The sequence below is a fragment of the Prinia subflava genome, assembly GCF_021018805.1.
Source record: "Prinia subflava isolate CZ2003 ecotype Zambia chromosome W unlocalized genomic scaffold, Cam_Psub_1.2 scaffold_33_NEW, whole genome shotgun sequence".
Taxonomy (NCBI): Eukaryota; Metazoa; Chordata; class Aves; order Passeriformes; family Cisticolidae; genus Prinia; species Prinia subflava.
Genome location: NW_026960610.1, coordinates 2,313,748 through 2,336,092, shown reverse-complemented (window position 1 = coordinate 2,336,092; position 22,345 = coordinate 2,313,748). Strand labels below are relative to the sequence as shown.

At 45.5% G+C, this 22,345-nt stretch overlaps 1 protein-coding gene and 1 long non-coding RNA gene across 2 annotated transcripts in view; both read left to right on the top strand.

The window, feature by feature from the left end:
• Window positions 1-22,345, top strand: part of LOC134565113 (uncharacterized) — a 44,314-nt gene that overhangs the window by 10,867 nt on the left and 11,102 nt on the right. The window contains exon 3 of the long non-coding RNA XR_010083776.1: window positions 17,673-17,744. This is a non-coding gene — a long non-coding RNA (uncharacterized LOC134565113). The remainder of the gene's footprint in view (window positions 1-17,672; window positions 17,745-22,345) is intronic.
• LOC134565111 (syncytin-A-like) lies at window positions 244-15,302 on the top strand. The gene is made up of 2 exons (XM_063424515.1): window positions 244-4,085; window positions 10,112-15,302. Exon 2 carries the CDS (start codon window positions 10,418-10,420, stop codon window positions 11,426-11,428), a length of 1,011 nt encoding a protein of 336 aa, XP_063280585.1. The 5' UTR covers window positions 244-4,085; window positions 10,112-10,417; the 3' UTR covers window positions 11,429-15,302.

Below are 22,345 nucleotides of genomic sequence, written 5' to 3'. Positions count from 1 at the left end.
ATCTTTACTACTGACACCCTTGCAGTTTCTTATTTTTGAGAGAGAATGGAGATGCTTAGCCACCGAAGAGGCTAATAAACATCAGATAGTAGGAGACCCATTTTATGGAATCCAGCCAGATATGTTGATAGGGCAAGGTCCTTACGTGACCACCAACATGCAACTGACATTTCCAATTGAAATCCACCAGCTGTCTCAGGCATTGGCCCACAAGGCTTTGCTACTGGTGCCAGACAAGAAAAAGCCTGCATCATATGCAAATATTAAGCAAGGGGCCATTGATCCATACGGCCAGTTCATCGATCGCTTGTCTGCAGCTTTAAAAGATGCCCAGGATTTACCCGCAGAAGTGCAGGAACATCTATTTCATTCCCTTGATTTTGAAAATGCCAACACGCACACCAGGACTGTATTAGCTTCCCTTCCTCAAGGCTGTGCAGTTGATGAGATGTTAGTAAGGGCAACCAGAGTGCAACAGAACAACCAAACAGCAGCGTTCACAGCTGCTGTGCAGAATGCAATGCAGCAACAGGGACATATCATTGCAGCTGCATTGACAAGAAGAAATGTCAGCCATTCCAGCAGCAACAGAAGACCAGAATCTGGCATTGTTTGCTTCCGCTGTGGTGATACAGGCCATTTCAAACGAGCCTGTCAAAAGACTGTGTGGTGTCACAAATGTAATGCAGACACCCATGCCACTGAAGCTTGTAGGAAGCAGGGAAACTTCAAAACCAGGGCGCTAACGCAGTGCGCCAGGACACAAATCAACGCCTTGACCCACAAGACCCTGAAAGTGGTTTCCTAGTTAAGAACAGGCCTGCCACATGGGGAAGCCTTGGCGTGGATGTAACAACAGCAGAAGAAGTCACCTTACAAGACAAAGAGGTAACCCTGATTTCCACCAATGTATATGGACCAATGTACAGCACAATCTCTTTAGTTGGAGGTTTATTGCTTGGAAGATCCTCCACAGGCAAACAAGGTGTGATTGTGATTCCGATGCAGATTATACCGGACAAGTGAAAATAATGGCTTATGCTTTGCAACCACCTGTGACCATTCCAAAAGGGAGCAAAATTGCTCAAATTATCCCATTTGAAAACATTTTGCCACATCGTCAGCAGCCAAGAGAACCAGCTGAAAAAGAGAGAGGAGATGGAAGCTTCGGATCAACTGCCCACTATGTCCTTTTTACTATAAGCCTGAAAGATCACCTGCGCATCACAGTGAAATTACAATGTGGTAACCAGATCATCACTCTATCACCACTTCTCAACACGGGCGAAGACATTTCCATCATCAATCAAATATCCGGGCCATCTGATTGGCCTTTGCAGTCTCCCTACACCCATGTTGTAGGAGTGGGCAGAATGAGTGTTCCCTCAATGAGGGCAGACCCTATCAGTATCATCTTTAAGGACAATCAAGTCATCATGACTCAACCCTACATTATGCTTTTGCCCGAAGAACTTCCAGTATTGCTAGGCAGAGATGTGCTATCTCAGCTGGGCAAGGTTCTAACCACTGACCAGCATTTTCTTTGATGGCCACTGCAGAGAAGCCACCCATTCTGAAAATCACCTGGTTGACTGAAACTCCTGTATGGGTCGAGCAGTGGCCAATGATAGAAGAAAGGCTGCAAATTACTAAACAAGTGGTACAACAGCAACTTGAAGCTGGACACATTCAGCCCTCAGTGAGTCCATGGAACACACCAATTTTTGTTATCCCTAAAAAATCAGGAAAATGGAGGTTATTACATGATCTCCACAAAGTCAATGAGCAAATGCAGGCAATGGGTTCTTTACAGCCAGGCTTGCCAGCACCATCTATGATACCTCAAGGGTGGAACATCGTAATCATCGATTTAAAAGACTGCTTCTTCACCATCCCACTTCATCCACAGGACACTCAACGCTTTGCCTTCACCGTGCCATCTGTCAACAGAGCAGCCCCAGCACAGTGACATGGATGGACTGTATTGTCCCAGGGGGGGAGAAACTCACCGACCATGTGGCAGTTGTTTGTTGATTGGGCCTTGTAACCAATTCGCCAGCATTTTTCCAGTGCAATGATTTATCATTATGTTGATGACATTCCTATTGCCACCAAACAACCATTGGCAGAAATGGATTTAAACTGGTTGATTGTACAATTGAAACATCGTGGACTGACTGTAGCCCCAGAAAAAATACAGTGGTCTGCTCCTTGGAAATATTTAGGCTAGCTGATCACAAATGCACAAATTCACCCACAGAAGATCACTTTACACACCAGCATTTCCACCTCGCATGATGCCCAGAGACTTTTTGGAGACCTACAGTGGGTTCGTACCATTGTAGGAATCACCAATGATGATTTACAACCATTTTTATCTTGGCTTCATGGTGGTGATGCCAGCAGCCCCCGAAAGTGCACCCCCGAAGGGCAAAGAGCTTTGGTTCAGGTATCAGAAAAGTTACAATGTGGTTGGAGTGCTCGCCGCGTAGAGCATCTTCCACTGTCACTTTTCCTTTCCAACGCTGATGCCTGTCCATTTGTCATTGTTTTTCAATGGCAAAAGAAAAAGGGGGAAGGCCAGTCTAGGTTTGGTTCAACAGCAAATGTGTTGGAATGGGTGTTTTTACCTGTGCAACCAAAGAGCTGTGTCATGACCGGAACAGATGCCCTTGCTGCATTGATAAAAAAGGGCAGAGATAGGATTGTGGAGATAGATGGAAAGGAACCAGCAGATATCAGTGTTCCTGTGAGAAGTGAAGATTTAGAGTGGAAGCTGAGACATTCTGTTGCAATGCAAGAAGCATTGTTGGGTTTTACAGGTGTGGTTCACAACCAGCAGCCAAAAGGCCCAATGTGGACTCTGGTCACGCGCTACCAGTGGCTAGAGAGACCTTTGTGCTCCTTGACACCAGTTAAAGGAAGAACAGTGTTTACTGATGCCGGTCGAAAAACAAGATGGGCTGTGTGTGTGTGGCAACAGCAAGGAGAATGGATGCAACGTTTACTTAAGAGTGAAGCAGGAGACAGTCTGCAAACCCTTGAACTGAGGGAAGTGTGTTGAGCTTTGCAAACCTGGAACAACGAACCACTCAATGTTGTTTTGGACTCTTTATATGTGGTTGGAGTCGTGCAAAGAATTGAGGACACACTCATCAAGACCACCCAAAATCAGCGCCTTCAAGAACTGCTTTTGCAATTAAGAAGTGCACTGAAACAGCATCAGAATGCCTTTTGTGTCATGCACATTTGCAGCCATCTTTGCAACAGTGGTTTAGGAGAAGGCAATGCACAAGCAGATGCTGCAGTCAGTTGCGTTGCCCATGTCCCTCCATGTTGCAGCCGTGAGGCTTGGTAGGCCTCTCTGGCGGTCAGTCGCCTAAGGGCAGAAATGCCTAGTCATGGTGACTAGGCCAAAATAACCCTTCTCCCGCGCTTGGACCCTCTGTTATCTCCCTGTAAGACAATAGGTCACTTTCTACCCCGACTCATACCACTGGACACCTTTTCAAAACCTCGGTACCCTATAAAAACCCCACTTTCCCCCAGCTCAGTAGGAACTGCTGTCCCTGGAACCCTTCACGGAAGAAGCTAATAAAGATTCATCTGTGGAACTCCATACAGCGCTTCTCCTCTCTCTCCCTTGTGTCTGCCAAGACACCTTAGCAAGCTTATGAGCTGAGAATCACTGCAAAAGAGCTGATCACTGCTAAGAGCTGAATATCACTATAACTAAGCTTGCTAAGTGTTGCCTGTGCCTGGGAGCTTTGCCGGAGTTGCTTGGACAGGGGGCTATGTAGGTGCACCCCTAACCAGGACCAACCAAGGCAGCCGAGACACCGACTGAAGCTACCGGGGAAAAACAAAACCTGGCGAACCAACGTGGGTGAAAAACCCCTGGAGAGCAGCCTTCACCACGAAGACTTACTGCCTTGGTTCGCTAAGAGTCCTTCTGAAGATAACTTCTCCGTTACAGAAGAATTTCTCTGCAGAAGGCGTCTGACGACCCTCCCAGTCCAGCCCTGAGGAGTCAGATGTGGGCAGACCACCCTACCAGCAGCTTTTGACCAACATTCGGCTGAGGAGTAAGTAGATTCCAGCCTTTTTTGCGTGCAAAATTCTTTACTTGGGTCTTTTTCTTTTTCTTTTTATTTTTTTTTTCTCTTTTTTCTGCTGGGAGGGGAACGGGACCACATTATTATGGGATCAAAAAATAGTAAATTTAAACGATCCCAGAACGAGAGAGACTTATATTTAGAAATCTTAGAAATTCTATCCCTTAACAACCCTTCTTTCTCTAAAAGTAAAATCTTAAAAACTAACTTGAAAAAGTTTATAAAATGGATCATTTCCCAGTTTCCTGATACTAATACATACTCTATCACTTTAGATTCTTTTTGGGACTCGGTGGGGATAAAAATATACACTTCCCAAATTAATGGAGATTTCTCTGTTACACGATTTCTGCCCATTTTTCATAATATTACCAAAGTAGTAGAACAAGCCAATGTTAAGAAGTCTCCAAGTCCCCCCGGAGAGAGCATTCCATCCTTATCTCTCCCGCCAGACTGTGTCCTTTCAGATGCTAATCTCCCCACCCTCTCTCCAGATGCCGGCCACAGGGGGGTAGGGCCCGGATGCGCCGCTCCTGCCCCGCTCCTGCCCTGCGCCCCCGGGACCACCGCGGCCCCCGGCACCCCCACGCCCTCTCCCCAAGGCCCCCACCCGACCCCTCGGCCCCCCCTCCTCCACCTTCAGCCACCCCCCCGGGGACGGAGGACACGAACTCCGTGCTGTCCCCACCTCCCCTCTCCACGCCGCACCCACCTTCCCCCTCCCTCGCGCTGATCCCAAACCCTTCCTGTGTGCCTGCAAAGCCTGCAGGACCTGCTTATCTCATGTGTGGCCATCACCCTTCCCCCGCGGTATCTTCGAATGCAACTGTGCCTGCTCCTATAGACTCTGCCCACCCCACCCCAACCCCCCCACTCCCTCTGCAGCGAATGTGGCCCCATGCAATCCCACCCTCCCGCCGCTATCTTATCCCCAAACCCTGCAGCCAAAAAACCCTCATGGTACTTCTGAGACACCCCATGGTAGCATAACGCTTTTACAGGCCTCGCAACACTGTCCCAGCTGCGCCTCCCGTAGCCAGGTCTTGCAACCCTGTCTACAGCACCCCGCACCCCTGCAAAATCCCACTCCAAAACGCCAGAAAAAGCACTCCTCATCTGAGGACAGTAGTGATAGTGAGCTCAGCTCTGATGCAGATGACATTGATCCATGGGCTTTAATTAAAATGGAAGCCACTCACGCAGGTGACTGGGAGTTGGCTCAGAAAATTTCTGCCTTCCCTGTAACATATAAAGGGAAAAAGAGGTGGTGCCTCCACTAAAATTATGTGGGAACCTAATACAAACAAAGAGCTCATAGAACTTCGAAAAGTAGCCAAAGAACACAGTAGAAGTTGACATATTTTTAAAAATTTCCTAGAAGCTATCTTCTCGGCACATGTTTTAATACCCCATGATGTTAAGAATATTGCTCACTGCCTCCTATCCCCGGCAGAATATATGCTATGGGAAAGGCATTGGAAAAAACAATTAAAAACATTATCAGACACATATGCTAAAGATCCTAATAGGCAACATTTTTCAGTTGAACAGCTGGCTGGAGAAGGCAATTTGCAGAAACCCTCAGATCAAGCTAAAACTTTGTCTGAGGCAGCAATACAGGACTTGGCTATTGCAGCTAAGACTTCCTTACTTCTTACCCCAGATGACTCTATCCCTACCCTACACTTCTCTAATATTAAACAAGGAGTAGATGAAAGCTTTATCAAATTTGTGGACAGAATTAAAGATGCTCTGGATAAACAGATAGAGAGCATAGAGGCAAGAAAAGAACTGTTATGCAAACTTGCCATGAGCAATGCTAATGAACAATGTAAAACTATTCTGAGAGCCTTACCCTTGGATACAGAACCTACCATAGAACAAATGGTGGAAAGCTGTACACGTCGCCTCTCCACTGAAAACACAGTAGCCCAAGCAGTTGCTAAGGGTATTGCAGAAGGAGTTTCTGGTGCATTTGCAGTAGTGACTTCCAAAGACCAGACCCGCTGCTTTCACTGTGGAAACTTTGGACATTTTATAAAGGACTGTCCAGATAGGTCACCTATCCAAATTCCCTGTAACACCTACCACAGACCCCAAAATCGGCAGCGCTTCCAGCAGCGTTCGGGAAACTACCAGCAGAGCGTGGTCAGGCTCCACGCCAAGACAACAAATCAAAAGCCATGCAGACCCAACCATGCATCATTCCAGGAGATGCCACGTCACATGAAGGGGATCCAACATACAGAGCAATACAGACGGGAACCCGGCGTCAGCTGGTAATTGCTTTATCCGTTGACTTAAAAAAGAGGGATGTTTATCGTGTCCCTACTGGCAAGTATGGGCCAAAAGGAGGTCCTTTTGACATTTTAATTATAGGTGATACCGTTAATGGGCAGGATGAAATTTTTGTTTTTCCAGCAGTACAAACAGTGCACCCAGGTCAAGAAATCTTGGTCCAGCTGTGCTGCACAGACTTACCATTTTTTCTTTTAAAGGGAACTCCAATTGCACAAGCCTTTCTACTCCCAAAAAATCACAAGGAACAGCTTCCTCTCAACCCTATAGCAATGTGGGCACAAGTTTTGGGATCTAATAGGCCTACCATCGAGTGTGGCCTATCCTGCAAAGGTGAGAAGATCCACCGACTGGGACTTCTGGACTCCGGCGTGGACGCAAGCCTTGTTGCATGCTCAGAATGGCCTGCAAACTGGGAACTAGAACCGGTACCAGGTATGATCTCAGGGATCGGTGGAGCCACAATGTCCATGCGAAGCAAGCACAACGTGCTCGTCAAAGGGCCTGAAGGCAAGTTGGCAACTATCCGCCCATTTGTGGTAAGGGCCCCCATCACCCTTTGGGGAAGGGATGTTCTATCCCAATGGGGAGCTTCCTTACAAATTCCCAGTCGGGATTTCTAATTGGGGCCACTGAGGAGCACGCACTACCAGATACCTCTCAGCTCACCTGGAAATGCCAAACCCCAATCTGGATCAAACAGTGGCCCCTCCCTAAAGTAAAACTGCGCACACTACAAGCCCTTGTAGAAGAACAGCTTGCCAAAGGTCACATCGTCGAGACCACCAGCCCTTGGAACTCTCTGGTCTTTGTACTGCAAAAGCCTGGAATGGACAGGTGGAGGCTCCTCCAGGACCTGCGTAAAATCAATGAGGTAATTGAGGACATGGGCCCCCTTCAGCCTGGACTCCCTTCACCATCGATGCTGCCTCGAGACTGGACACTTGCCATCATAGATATTAAAGACTGCTTCTTCAGCATCCCGCTGCACCCCCAGAACGCTCCAAGGTTTGCTTTTTCTGTCCCCTCTCTTAACAGAGAGGCTCCACTCAAAAGATATCATTGGCTTTTTCTCCCCCAAGGTCTCAAGGTCTCACCTACCATATGCCAATGGTATGTTGCTCGTGTTTTGTCTCCCATTCGGAGCCTATTTCCAGATGCAATCATCTACCACTATATGGATGACATCCTGATCTGTGCATCAGACAAAGCCTACCTAGACAAAGCGGTTACAAAGACTATTGAAACCATAGAAAAAGCAGGGTTCGAGATCCGTGAAGACAAAATACAATACACCAACCCATGGACTTATCTTGGATTCCAGATCCGGGAAAGGACCATCGTACCCCAGCAGCTCGTCATCCGAGATGACCCAAAAACTCTGAGAGACTTACATAGTCTGTGTGGATCCATCAATTGGGTACGTCCTCTGCTAGGAATTACAACGGAGGACCTCGCTCCCCTGTTCAACCTTCTCCGTGGCAACGGAGACCTGGACTCTCCACGCACTCTCACAACAGAAGCCCGAGATGCCATCACCAAAGTCCAAGAAGCCCTATCTTCACACCAAGCCCATCGCTTCGAGCCTAGCCTGCCTTTCCAGTTTGTCATCCTGGGAAAAGCACCCCGGTTCCATGGACTGATTTTCCAATGGGATACTCAGCTTCGAGACCCTTTATTGATAATTGAATGGATCTTTACAAACAACCAACCTACAAAGACAATTACCACCTTCCAAGAAATCATGGCACATCTAATAAAAAAGGCCAGAACTCGCCTCCGTTCTCTTGCAGGGTGTGAATTCACATGCATATACTTGCCAGTAACCAGCAGAGACCTGGAGCATTTGCTTCAGAACAATGAAAATCTCCAGTACGCCCTAGATAGCTATACAGGCCAAATTTCCATCCATATCCCAAAACATAAACTTTTTAATATAACCTTTAATCTGACCCCAAAATTAGTACAGAGTAGAACACCTCTCAAAGCTCTAACAGTCTTTACAGACGGCTCGGGGTCATCCCACAAGTCTGTAATGACATGGAAAGACCCTAAGACCCAAAAATGGGAATCTGATGTCCAAATTGTGGAGGGATCTCCACAGATTGCAGAGTTAGCAGCTGTTGTCAGAGCCTTTGAGAAATTCAAAGATGAACCTTTTAATCTCGTTACAGACTCTTCATATGTTGCAGGTATAGCTATGAGGGCAGAACAAGCCCTTCTAAAAGACTTTTCCAATCCAAGGTTACACCAATTGATTTCTGCATTAATACGCTTAATCTCCCACAGAAAACAACCTTACCATGTAATGCATGTGAGGTCACACACTGACCTCCCAGGTATCATTGCAGAAGGGAACAGGAGAGCAGATGCTTTGGCCATGGCACTAGAGACTGCTAACATCCCTGATATCTTTGCCCAAAGTTGTCACATGCATTTTATCACCAAAATGCAGCTGCCCTTATTAGAATGTTCAAGCTCTCAAAAGATCAAGCAAAAGCTATTGTTGCCACGTGCCCGAATTGCCAAAGCTACCAGATACCATCTGTGGGGACAGGAGTCAATCCCCGAGGACTTAACAGCTGCCAGCTGTGGCAGACAGATGTCACTCACTTCCCACTGTTTGGAAGGTCAAAGTATGTGCACGTATCTGTTGACACGTTTTCTGGAGCAGTGTTTGCATCATCTCATCCAGGAGAAACTACGCAGCACGCCATAAAGCACTTCCTCCTTGCCTTTGCTACCCTGGGAGTACCAAAACAGATCAAAACAGATAGTGGACCTGCCTATGCCTCTCGTAAATTAAAAGAATTCTTCAGTGACTGGGGAATAGAACACAAGAAAGGCATACCTGCAAACCCCACAGGACAATCCATCATAGAGAGAACACATCAAACCCTCAAAAGAGTCCTCAATCAGCAGCGAAGTGAAACAAAAATCATATCTCCAGTTGAAAGACTCTGCAAGGCTCTCTATGTCATCAACTTCCTAAATGGCACATCAGAGCCCGACCCTCCAGTACTTCGCCACTTCGCAAATACCACCCACGCAAAGCTTGCTGAGAAACCACCTGTGCTAGTGAAGGACCCAGAGACTCATCAAATTTCTGGGCCTTTCCAGTGAATTACTTGGGGTAGAGGATATGCGTGTGTTTCACTACCATCTGGCCCAAGATGGTACCCAGGAAAACACATAAAACCATACCTAGGCACCACAAACACTACTCAGTCAGACACTGACAAGAGTTCCTTTGAGTTGAATACAAGACCGCCTCAAAACCAGACAAGTTCTGCCTGGAGACGAAGGCGTCACCAAATATCCATGTACCAAAGAAAAAACCGACCCATCACACGACAGCAGAAGAAACAGAAAAGATAAACAACATTCTGCTGCATCAGTCAAGCTATAAGCCAGACATAGCTTGAACACAAACTTGTCCTCTGAATTACGTTATTATCTTTTTTTAGAAACATTTTTACCCTAAAAACCCCTATTATTCCCTTTCCCAACTCTTACCAAAAACCCCTAACCTCACACCCACTTACCCATCCCTTGCTTATATTAAAAAAAAAAAAAAAAAAAAAAAAGGGGGGGAGAGGGGGAGGGGGGAAGGAACAGAGAAATGGAATGAGGGAAAAAACCCTAACCCTCTCCTCCCATCATGAAAGATAACAACTTTTGTTTATATTCCCTATCAGAAGCCTTATCCCTGTCCAGAGATGAAAACTGGTGCTCTCCTCACTTCTGTTTGGATGCTCTTCACCGTACCTTATGCCTGCGGCTGGATTAGCCCACAGCCTAGCCATAATGTTTGGGTAACCTTGGCAAAAACATTGAAACAGGATAGCATGTGGTTATCCATGGGCAGCGTTGATAACCCACTTTCCACATGTCTAGTAGGGATTCCTTTCGTAGCAGATGACTGACCCGTCTATAACTCTGAGCTCCTCCGCACCACAGGTAAGAGACCCAATGCAGTAGATACTTGGGATGATTGGACAAAAATGTTACCTAATGCCCTAGAGGATCCCCAAGAATTGGACTTGCTGGGGTCCACCAAAGCAACATACTGTGTCAGATTTTACTATAGACGCCCAAGGAATAATGGGCCAGAAATTAACCAGTTAAAAAACACATACAGAAAAGACATATCACCCATTAACAAAGCCTATAACTATCCGGATTGGTGCAATTACACCACTCGCGTGATATCTGTATCCTGTCTCCATCCCAAAGTACTACCCAAAGGGATGTTTCTCATCTGTGGTGACCGAGTATGGGCTGGGATCCCCTCACACCTCCAGGGAGGTCCCTATAGCCTTGGGAGACTTTCTACCTTCACACCAAATATTACCTTGTTACATAATTGGAAAAAAGAAAGAGAAGCAAATCGCCACAAAAGATCCTATACGGAATTTGACGAAAGCTGTGATCCCAAATTATACAATTGGAATGAACCAAAAAGAATTGCTGTCTCCCTATTCTTACCATGGGTAGCTGCAGCTAAGGCCCTTAGTGAAATAAATCACCTAGGCTGCTGGCTTAGTAAGCAAGCCAACGCTACATCTGCTGCCCTGAGTGATCTTTTAAAAGATGAGGAAACCACAAGACATGCATCTCTCCAGAACCGCGCTGCGATTGACTTCTTGCTGCTCGCCCACGGACACGGATGCCAAGACTTCGAAGGGATGTGCTGCTTCAATCTCTCGTCACGCTCAGAATCCATCCATGCAAACATCCAAAAACTGAGAGAACTTGTGAAGGACTTAAAAATAGAAAAGAACCCAGACTGGGTCAATGACCTTTTTGGTCAATGGGGATTAACAGGATGGGTTGCATCTCTTGTTAAGGGAATTCTGTGGATTTTCATTGTAATTGTCATTGTATTAGTTATGTTCTCATGCCTTGTCTATTGCTTTAAAAGAACTATAGGGAACGCTTTTTTATTAAATACAGAAAGTGTAATTGTTGCAGCCGTGAGGCCTGGTAGGCCTCTCTGGCGGTCAGTTGCCTAAGGGCAGAAATGCCTAGTCATGGTGACTAGGCCAAAATAACCCTTCTCCCGCGCTTGGACCCTCTGTTATCTCCCTGTAAGGCAATAGGTCACTTTCTACCCCGACTCATACCACTGGACACCTTTTCAAAACCTCGGTACCCTATAAAAACCCCACTTTCCCCCCAGCTCAGTAGAAGTGCTGTCCCTGGAACCCTTCACGGAAGAAGCTAATAGATTCATCTGTGGAACTCCATACGGCGCTTCTCCTCTCTCTCCCTGTGTCTGCCAAGGCACCTTAGCAAGCTTATGAGCTGAGAATCACTGCAAAAGAGCTGATCACTGCTAAGAGCTGAATATCACTATAACTAAGCTTGCTAAGTGTTGCCTGTGCCTGGGAGCTTTGCGGGAGTTGCTTGGGCAGGGGGGTACGTAGGTGCACCCCTAGCCAAGAACAACCAAGGCAGCCGAGACCGACCAAAGTTACCGGGAGAAAAACTAAACCTCCAGAAAACAAATTTGTGAGGGCTCGCGACAGCCATGAGAATTTCCATCACAATGCTAGGGCTCTGCTCCGACAATTCCAGATTTCCCTGAATGATGCACAGGGGACTGTGCGTGCCTGGCCTCAATGTAGTCATCATGGGCCAGGCCTTGGCCTGGGCATGAACCCAAGGGGGATGAAAGCTTTAGAATTGTGGCAGATGGATGTAACTCATGTTCCAGAATTTGGGAGATTGAAATATGTCCATGTCACTGTTGATACTTATTCTAAATTTATCTGGGCCACAGTGCAGTCAGGTGAGAGAGCTTTGCATGTTGAAAGACACCTGACTGTTTTGCAGTGATGGGAGTGTCTGTAGAAATTAAGACCGACAGTGGTCCAGCCTATGTCAGTCAGTGAATCGCTAAATTTATGCAGAAGTGTGGAGTCAAGCATACCACCGGAATCCCTCACTCCCCCACTGGTCAAGCCATCGTAGAAAGGGCTAATCAGATGCTGAAAGAATATCTAGCAAAGCAAAAACAGAGTGATGAAACTGACGTAACTAGTCGATGATCCAAGGTACTGTTCACTTTAAACTATTTGTGCCTAGCAGAAGGAAGAGCCTGCAGTTGTCATTCATCACCATGCAGTGAAAGAAGGAAGACCACAAGCGATTCCAGGACTTTATATGTATCACAAAAACATGCAAACGGGCAAATGGCAGGGACCGAGTCCTGTGTTGTTCAATGGTCGTGGTTATATGTGTGTTTCCACAGGAGAAGCAGGACCTGTTTGGGTGCCGAGCCGATTTACCCGTGCATGTCCACAGTCAGAGATACCAGCTAACAGTGATAACCACAGTGACAGCAGTGACTTACCTGGAGCACCTTGTGAAGACCCTGAGACTGCTGAAAATTGACTTTTGAATTAGAAAAAAACCCAACAAAACAGTTATACTGTTGCCATGAATTTTCCTGGTTTGCTGAGCGTTCATATTAAAGGAGAAATGTGCAGTTTCTCACGCTGGTGAATTGTAAACACAGGACCATGTTTTGTAAATATTGGCAATGTTATGAATTCTTTCTCCAAGAGAAGGGGAGGTTGAATGACAGCCTCCTGGGCCAATGTGATGGAGAGGTGGCGATACCCTTCTCCAATCCATGGTCACCTTGCCAGAGGTATATAATGGCAAATAAACTGAGGGGCAGGCCTCCTGCCCTGCATGCTCTGATGCACCCAGATCTGTGTCTCCAGTCTGTTTTCTGGTTAGGCCTCCACGGTGATATTATACAGTTACAGTTATAAGACTAAGTTTAGCGATAAGTCATTTTTAGGATTTAAGATTAGGTAATAGTGCCTTAATAGAAAGAGGATCAGGAATGCTTGTAATTGACCCAAGACAAAATATGTGGGTCACTTGGGCCAATCGGAGTAAACAAGATTCATTTTGCTTGTCTTTAGCTACACCATCAAATCCTTTTGGGACTTGCTTGATTGGAGTCCCAGTAGACTCCATTGTTGGGAAGGATGAAGTAGAAAGACCTTGCAAATATGGTGGTTTAGATTCTGGGAGTCTGAGTTCAACAAGCGAGATAGAAATGAAAGCATGCTTTGAGATTTAGGGTGTGGGGTGCAGGGCCATCAGCTTGTGAACAATGACCTGCTAAGCTGAGGGCCAGCCCCCTTGATTAAACAATATACTTCTGCTAAGCTGAGGGCCAGATCGTTTGATTAAACAATCCCCTTCTGCTTGCCTTGGGTGGTGGGACATTTCTATTGGCTGTATATGTTGTCATCTTGTATTAGATTGGTTGGTCCAACTCATACTCTTCAACTTAGAAAGATATTTAATGTACGGGATTCGTGGCTCGCTCTCTCTCGGCTCGGTTCGCTGTTCCTGCTCTCCTGGCCTGCTTTAGCTGTGCCTAGCAGCTGCAAGCAAGGCCTTCACAATAAACCACGTGTTACCCCTGCTCATTGCTTATAGAGATACTTTGTCGCCGGTTCTACCGTCACGGAGATACTCCTTCACTCCATGACAGATTTCAGAACCTGGTCTCAAATCAAAATTAATCCAAAGAGTGTTTTAGGAACGCAAGCTGTTGCCATTGCGCAGAATCTTAAAGTTGTTAGTACTGAGCCCCAAGAACTCAATCTCTTGGGTTCTGTGCCTGGGAATCACTGTTTGATCTTTGGGAATTTTATCATAAATTCAAGCTTGCTAATTGTAGACAAACAACAACTGAAAAATGGCAACACTTGGTTGTCTCCCCAGTCCCCATTGTATTATAATTATATCAAGTACTGCAATGATTGGACTGAGTCTGTGACGCCATTGAAAGGTGTTGCAAGAAAATTACCGCCAGGGATCTTTCTCATTTGTGGAGATAGAGCCTGGTCTGCAGTGCCTCAAGAAGCTATCGGAGCTCCATGTTATTTTGGTAAATTAACATTGTTTGCTCCTAGCATTCATCAGGTTTTAGGGTTGTCTCGAAAGACCCGATGAGTCAAACGCAGTATGTCTCAACTAAGCCCCAACTGTAAAGATCGAGTTGAGTTATGGCAACCTGCAGCTGTAATCTTAGCATCATTCTTTGCCCCAGGAGTTGCTTCAGCACAAGCCTTCATGCAGTTCAAAACTTAGCCTGTGAGACAGGAAAACAAATTAATATAACATCTACTAAGTGAGCTTGCCAAAGATGTTAATGACATTCGTCATGCAGTTCTCCAAAACAGAGCAGCAATTGACTTCCTCTTTTTAGCACAAGGACATGGATGTGAAGAATTTGAGGGCATGTGCTGCATGAATCTATCAGGCCATTCGCAATCAATTTACAAGCAGCTGTCACAGCTGAAAGATAATATGAGAAAACTTGTAGTTGTAGACACTCCATTTGACAAATGGTTCAGATCATGGGGTTTTACTGGGTGGATCAAGGATTTGATCCGTTTTGGTATAGTGATTCTCATTGTTATCATAGTCATCTTAATTATTGTGCCTTGCTTGTTACTATGTATGCAAAAATTAGTCAGCCGTGCCTTAGAGTCAATTTGGATAGCTCAAAAAGAAAAAGAGGGAACTGTAACTGGATTTCTTAGAGATCATGGGCATGATGTGTTGTGGAATGAGATTTGAGCTATCCCAAACTGGGCCTCAGATTTGGGCCTGCTAGGCCTCAGATTTGGGCCCGTGTAGAAGTAGATAAGCTTGTGGCGCAGTTAGAAATTAGGTTAATGTGTGTGTATGGACTAGATGGGACAGTTAGAGTAGAATCACGGTAGCTGCCTTAAACTGAGATTGTTTACATTTTTGTTCACACTGAATGCCAATTAGAGTGCACCTGCAATTGTAAATTATTTCACACTGTATAAAACCAGCCATTTCGAGAATAAAGAGGAGAACGTATGATCTGACCATATTGGTTGTATCGTGCTTTGCTCTGTTCCAGCTTCCATATAGTTAATAGAGACCCCTGGTTTCATTAATCTCCTTTAGGACATCCACTTGGTCAAATGTCCATCATCATGTTGCATCTTCTGTATCTAGGGTTTACATTCCTTGTGGACAGTTTCTCAGGCTCTCTGTTCTTATTTTAATCCTATTATTTTCCCAGTAACCTTGATGAATCCCTGAGAACCCTGAAAACAAGACTGCAGGTGGCTTGATAAGATTTCTCAGGAACAGTTTGGCTGGTGCATCAAAATGGCCTGTTATACAGATGCATTGCTACACAATGGAATGATTTAATTTTATCAGTCATGTGGTGAGCCTTAATTGCTCATTAACAGCAGATATCCCCCTGGAAGGAGGATGGGTCGTGGAAGAGATAAGGAACATTGATCCTCCTGGTTTTAACAGCTGGCCCATTAACAGAAGGCATCCACCCCCCCCTCCCCCCTGGAGTTACAAGAGATAAAGGAAAAAAAACATCTCCTCAACTGGTTGCAACAGATGATGTAGAATACACTTTTTCTGTTTTGGTTACATAACCCAAGACACTATGTTTCTGTAAAACCTCTCCACCAAGCATGGCAGGGACGTTTCCCATGTGGAGAACAGCTGTTTTCCCCAAGTTGTGAAATCAGGGGCTGACGTTCCTGTGGAACACAGAATGGGGCCCTTGAGTCCATCAGAATACAAATCTGTTTTCCTGAGGAGTTCTGGTGTTACTCCTTGCTTCTGCCAACAGATGGGGAACCACACTGCTGAATTCCCGGCGTGAGCTCTGTGGAACAACATGGACTGACCTGCTGCTTCCAGCTCTGCTGAGCTTCCTGATGGAGCATATTTGGCTTTAAAATAATGCTTTGAAAGCATTAGATCTACATGCCGTCACTCAGGATTAGTTTAGGAAGCAGGAGGGAATGGAGTTCCTGGGATCTGGGAAATGACAAATGCTGCCAGTACAGTGATACATTCACAGTAGTAGAATATACACACGGTCTTGCAGGGGTATTTGAAAATGAAGGATAAGACTGGGGAACTAAAAATCACTGCCCTGGATTCTGTGCCTGTTTCCACTCTATTTCCTTTCTGAATTTCCTTTCCCCAGAGGAGCTGAACTGATTTAGTCCTGGAGCTGTGCAGTTTTCAATCACTTCATTTCTTCTCAGGTTGCCACTTGGAATTTCAGTGGGAGGGTGAGTTTTCCTCACAGATTGGTCTCTGGACCCTTTTGAACATGGAAATGTTCCCATCAGAGTGCACTTGGGAAGGCTTCTTTTTCTTGTTTGTTCTTGTTTGGTTGTTTTTCTGTTTGTTTGGGATTTTTTTGTTTGGGTTTAGGGTTGGTTTTTGTTGTTGTTGTTTGTTGTTAAGGGTTTTGTTTGAGTTTTTTTCAGTAGAAAGTTTTTGGTTTTTTTTTCTTTTTTTTTTCTTCCTATGAGTCCGTGTTGCCACAAATCAAAATTCAGACTTTTCTGGCTGTCACTCTTCCTTGCTGCATCCTGTCTTCTGTGATTTGTGATGAGTCTTTCCTTAAGGGAGCATTATTCCTGCTTAGCTTTCACCCAGTGTATCCCATTGTTCAGCTCTGGGCAATTGTTTTGGGATATTATTGATTTTATGACTTGCATTGTTTTCTGCACAAAACCAGGCCCATTTGGGGTAATTTGCTGCTTTCATACTTTCTGAAGGAAGGGAATTATGTTGGCTTGACTAAAGCAGCAACAAAACCCTGCTATTATTTTATGTGGTTTAAAAAGGGAATCCATCTCCTGTTTCCCTAGAGGCACTTCTGTGATCAGGAATTACTACAACATTACACAGAGCCCTTTGTGCAGGTGTTTACTTTGGGATGTTATCCCAGATAGTACACATTGCTGTTCTCCTGACTGGCTGGCATGCAAAAAAAGATGGGAGAAACCAGTCTGCCAGGCAATTCTAGCCATAATTCCATGAAAATTTGCAACAGTAGGGGAATCCTCCAGGTGAGAGCAAGGTACATAGCAATAATATTACTTACAAATTCAAAGCATTGTACAAAGATTAAATGATCTCTGAAGCAACTCCAAGAGATATGTCCTAGTGAAGTGATTCCAGAGACTGAAATGCTGCTCACACACCGGCAGGCAGGGAATACAATAAAGGAGAGGAAAGTAAGAACACCAAGGACAAAAATTGTGGCTGCAGGGTATGCATCCACATGCTCTTAATGGATTATTCTGCCCTATAATTGCTCTCTTGCCACACAGGCAGCCTGTCTGGGCAGGGAAACAGAGGTTTGAGACATAAAAGGAACAATAGGTTATGTGGATTGTTATTTTTTGTCTATTGCAGAAGCAGTTTGCACAGAGGACACTCAGCTCTGTGCACAGATTTCCAGCAATGGCTCCCTGCACACAGGAACAGGTAAGGAGCCACTTGTGAACAGCCAGGTCCTGCCTTGGGACCACACAGTTCTGCTGGGACTGGAGAGGCAGCAGTCCCCAGGATCCACAGGGTTTATCTGTAACAGTGTGTCTTTTCCGGAGTGTAGCTACATTTGATGTAAGGCTTCACGTTCCTGCCTGGAACCCATCTAGGGCCAGAATCTGTGGACACGCAAGCATAGCCTCTCCCCCATGTTATTAATTTGAATGGGCCCATTATTTGCTTGGATTCAGGGTCCTTGATCAGCACAGGGGGTTTTTCTGAGAGCTGAGCTCTGCTCGTGTTAGAGAAGTGCCTGACAATGGGGGGGTTAGGCTGTTCCAATGAATTATTAACAAAATTGATCACATAAAGAGCCATGCATAATCTTTCTACGTTTGATAGTGTTTCAATACTCCCATGCTGTTGATCAAGGACTCTCATGAGGGTGCAGTGAGCTCTTTCTACAATGGCTTGCCCTGTTGGGGAGTGGGGTATGCCAGTGTTGCGTTTCACCCCCTACTGATCTAGAAACTGTCTGAGATTTTTGGAGCCATAAGCAGGACCATTGTCTGTTTTGATGGCTTGGGGGACACCTAGGGTGGAAAACGCAAGGAGGAGGTGCCTGATGGCATACTTTCCTTTTTCTCCTGAATGGGCTGATGCAAAGACAGCACAAGAAAATGTATCTATAGAGACATGAATGTATTTTTGCTTCCCAAAAGGTGCATAATGTGCGACATCTATTTGCCATAATTGTAAGCTTTTGAGCCCTTGGGGGTTAACTCCAGCCCCCATAGAGGGTAAGGCAAAATCCTGGCAATTGGGACAGGAACTCACAATTGCCCTTGCCTGTTTTCTCGTGATTTTAAATATACCGATTAGGGCTGGTACATTTTGATGAAAAAACTGATGGCTCAGTTTAGCCTGATTAAAGATGTCTGGTAAGGTAGTTTGCACTGCCATGGCTAAAATGTCAGCTCTCCTGTTGCCTTCTGTGAGGGGTCTGGGGAGGTCAGTGTGTGATCTTATGTGCATGATGTGATATGGATGCTCTTGGTGGGAGAGGAGGAATACTAACTTGGAGAGCAGTCTGTATAATTCTGGGTTTGGCACCTCTTTTAATAAGGAGTGTTCTGCCCTTTCAACTATGCCAGCCACATAGTCCAAATCAGTGACTAAATTTAGAGGTTGCTTGAACTTCTCAAAGGCTCTGACAACAGCTGCCAATTCTGCAATTTGCGGGGATCCTTGGAATATCTGGACATCAGATTCCCACTCCTGAGTGTCAGGATTTTTCCAAGTCATAACCGACTTGTGAGATTTCCCTGAACCATCTGTAAACACAGTCAGTGCCTTAAGAGGAGTCCTGCTTTTCAATGAGTTTGGGACTAAATTAAAGCAGGTTTTGAATAGTTCATGTTTTGGTGGGTGGATGGAGATTTGACCTGGGTAGCTGTCAAGGGTGAACTGGAGGTGTTCATTGGTTTGGAGCACATGTTCTAGATTGATTAATGTAGTTGGGAGATATATCCATGTGAATTCACACCCTGCTAAGGTCTTGAGGCGAGCTCTGGCCCTTATATGATAAGCTGAGCCATGAGCTCTTGAGGTGTTGTGATGGTCTTGTTTGGTTTGTGTGATCTGAAACCCCACTCTATTATTAAGATCTGATCTTTCAGAGTAGGGTCCCACTGAAAAATGAGCCTGTGAAACCTGGGTGTCTTACCCAAAATGATGAGTTGGAAAGGCAGAGCAGGATCAACACGGTGAGCTTGTCTTGTGGACGGTGCCTCTGATACCTTTCGGATCACTTCCTGGGCCTCCGGTGTGATGGTCTGTGGGCAGTTGAGGTCAGCAGGGCCTCTCAGGAGGTTGAAAAGGGGTGCGAGGTCCTCAGTCATGATTCCTATCAGGGTATGCACCCAGTTTATGCTGCCACAGAGTTGCTGGAGATCTTTCAGGGTCCTTGAGTTGTCTTTGATGGTAATCTGCTGGGGTGCGATCGTCTGCCGATTTGGAGTTCAAGGTAGGTCCACGGACAGGTATGCTGGATCTTCTCTGTAGCAATTTCCAATCCTGCTTCCTTGATGGCTTGGATAGTCTTTTTGAGAACAGTCTCTAGATAACAGTCAGTCTCAGTGCAAATTAGTATATCGTCCATATAGTGAAAAATTATAGAATCTGGGAACTTTTCTTGAATAGGTGAGAGAACGCGAGCAACATACATTTGGCAAATGGTGGGAGAGCATTTTAGACCTTGGGGAAGGACTCGCCATTGATATCTTTTTACAGGGGCTTGTCGATTAATTGAGGGCACTGTAAATGCAAGTCTTGGAGCATCTCTAGGATGGAGTGGGATGTTAAAAAAACAATCTTTAATATCAATGACTGCCAATTTCCAATCTCGCGGGAGCATTGAAGGTGAGGGCAGACCAGGCTGAAGGGAGCCTATGTTTACTTTCCTGAGGTCTTGTAGGAGTCTCCATTTGTCTTTGCCTGGTTTGAGAATGACAAAGACAGGGGTGTTCCAAGGGCTAGTGGATGGGACTATGTGGCCTTTAGCTAATTGCTCCTCTACTAGGGATTCAAGTGCCTTTAATTTGACTTCTGTTATGGGCCACTGTGCTACATAAATGGGCTTGTCCTATTTCCATAGGAGAGATGGGGTCAGGCTTTCAACAGTGGCCCCAGATAAAAATCCCATGGTTGCGAAGGTATTTCTAACCTAGCTCCCCACTGCGACAACACGTCTCTGCCCCACAAAATGACAGGTGCTTTTATCACGAAGGGTCTTACTGTAGCAATTTGACCGTCCGGACCTTCAATAACAATTGACCTTTTGCTCTGCATAGAGGTGGCTGCTCCTCCAATCCCAGAGATGACTCCATTGACTGACACTATCTCCCAGCCTTGTGGCCACTTGGATTGAGCTACAATTGTCATGTCCAAGCCTGTGTCTGCCACCCCTGGAAGAGAAACTTTGATACCTTGGTTAGACAAGCTACACTCTATTATAGGTCTGTCCTCGCCTAGCATCTCTGCCCAAAAAATGTGGGATTTTCTAGCAAGGCATCAGTCCAGGAGGGTACGAGAAAGGCTTGGGCAATAGGTGTGCTCTCAGTCAAATGCCAGGGGGGGTCTATACACATCACAGTCACAGTGATCTCTATCTGTATGATAGTACAGGGTAGATGGGGTTGGGGCAGGGGTGAAGGTCAGAATCAAGACTAATTCATCTAGCTCAGTCTGTAGAGCATGGGACTCTTAATCCCAGGGTCGTGAGTTTGAACCCCATGTTGGACGCCATTTGTAACAGTGTGTCTTTTTCAGAGTGTAGCTACAGCCTAATTAAATCTCAGTCAGACTCTCCAGTGGAGAAACAGCTTGAGAAGAATTCAGGCAAAGCAATGAAGCCACACATCCACACATGTTACCAGCTAGCTCAAGCAAAGAGAGGTAGAAGGCCCTCAGCCACAGATTAGTTCCAGCAAGGTTTATTCCATGTGCCGAAGAAATCAGGAGCCAAAAAGGGGCGAACCATGTGGTTTTCTCGGTTATATAGTGTCTCAGGTTCGTGGGTGGTACAAAGTGCAGGGCAGGGGGCAAGTGGCCATAGGGAAGACAGAAACTGGACACCAGGCCCCAGAGCCAATGGGGGACCAGGGAAAGGGGACACTATGGGAGAGTGATGGACATTGGAACACCCAGGGAGCAGATTGCACATTGTTTGCAAAGAACCATGGGGGAAAAGCTTTTGTTACATGTGGAAGGGGTATCTTTATTCTTCACTTTTCCAGGGCAAGGCAGTTGGGAATACTTTTAAGGGCACAAGGGACTCCACATTTATCCATCATGCAGCAGCATTCCTCTGTTTTACCAGAGACATGTGAAAGTGACTGTTTGTTTGTTTTTGAGGGAAGTTGCTGCTTTTAGCCACCTCACAATGTCATTTTACGTAACATGTTCATGAGTGGGCCTGTACCAAGAGCCATGGATGTATATATATATAAAATAGAGGCATTACAATAAAGTGGCCATATATACATATATATATATAACTTGTCACAGCATCCTTTTCTTCTTTTCCTGGCTTATAGCTCCCATAGTTCTTTTGCAGGCTTCATACACACAGGAAATTCTTTTGGTCTTTGCACCGAGGAAGGTGCATTATGGAAGTTGAAATGCTGTTCCCTCTAGACGTGGCTTGAAGCCTGAAATTTAGGGGAAAGTATTCCAGAAAAGGAATCACTGAGCAGAGCTCATGTGGAGCTGTGGCAAAGATTGATTTGAAACAGAATGAGAACAAGGAGAGGTTGTACTGGCCAGCTGGGAGTTGGACTTTGCTGATCCCTGTGGGTCCTTTCCAACTCAGGATATTTTATGATTCTATTCAAGACTTAAAATGAATATGCAGAGAAGCATGAGCTAACTAGAAATTCACTCACTCATCCTGCTTTAAGCCCCCATTACTACTTAAAATGGCTGATCAATGATGTTAGATGGTGATACCATTCATTTGATTAAACTCCCAAAGTAAGCAGAGTGGAAATGCCTAAGCACTGGATTGTTGGTAAATGTGACTTATGCTTTGTGTGTGT

Coding starts and splice junctions, on each gene's coding strand:
- LOC134565111 (XM_063424515.1), top strand. CDS start 10,418: ATGTTACCTAATGCCCTAGAGGATCCCCAAGAATTGGACTTGCTGGGG.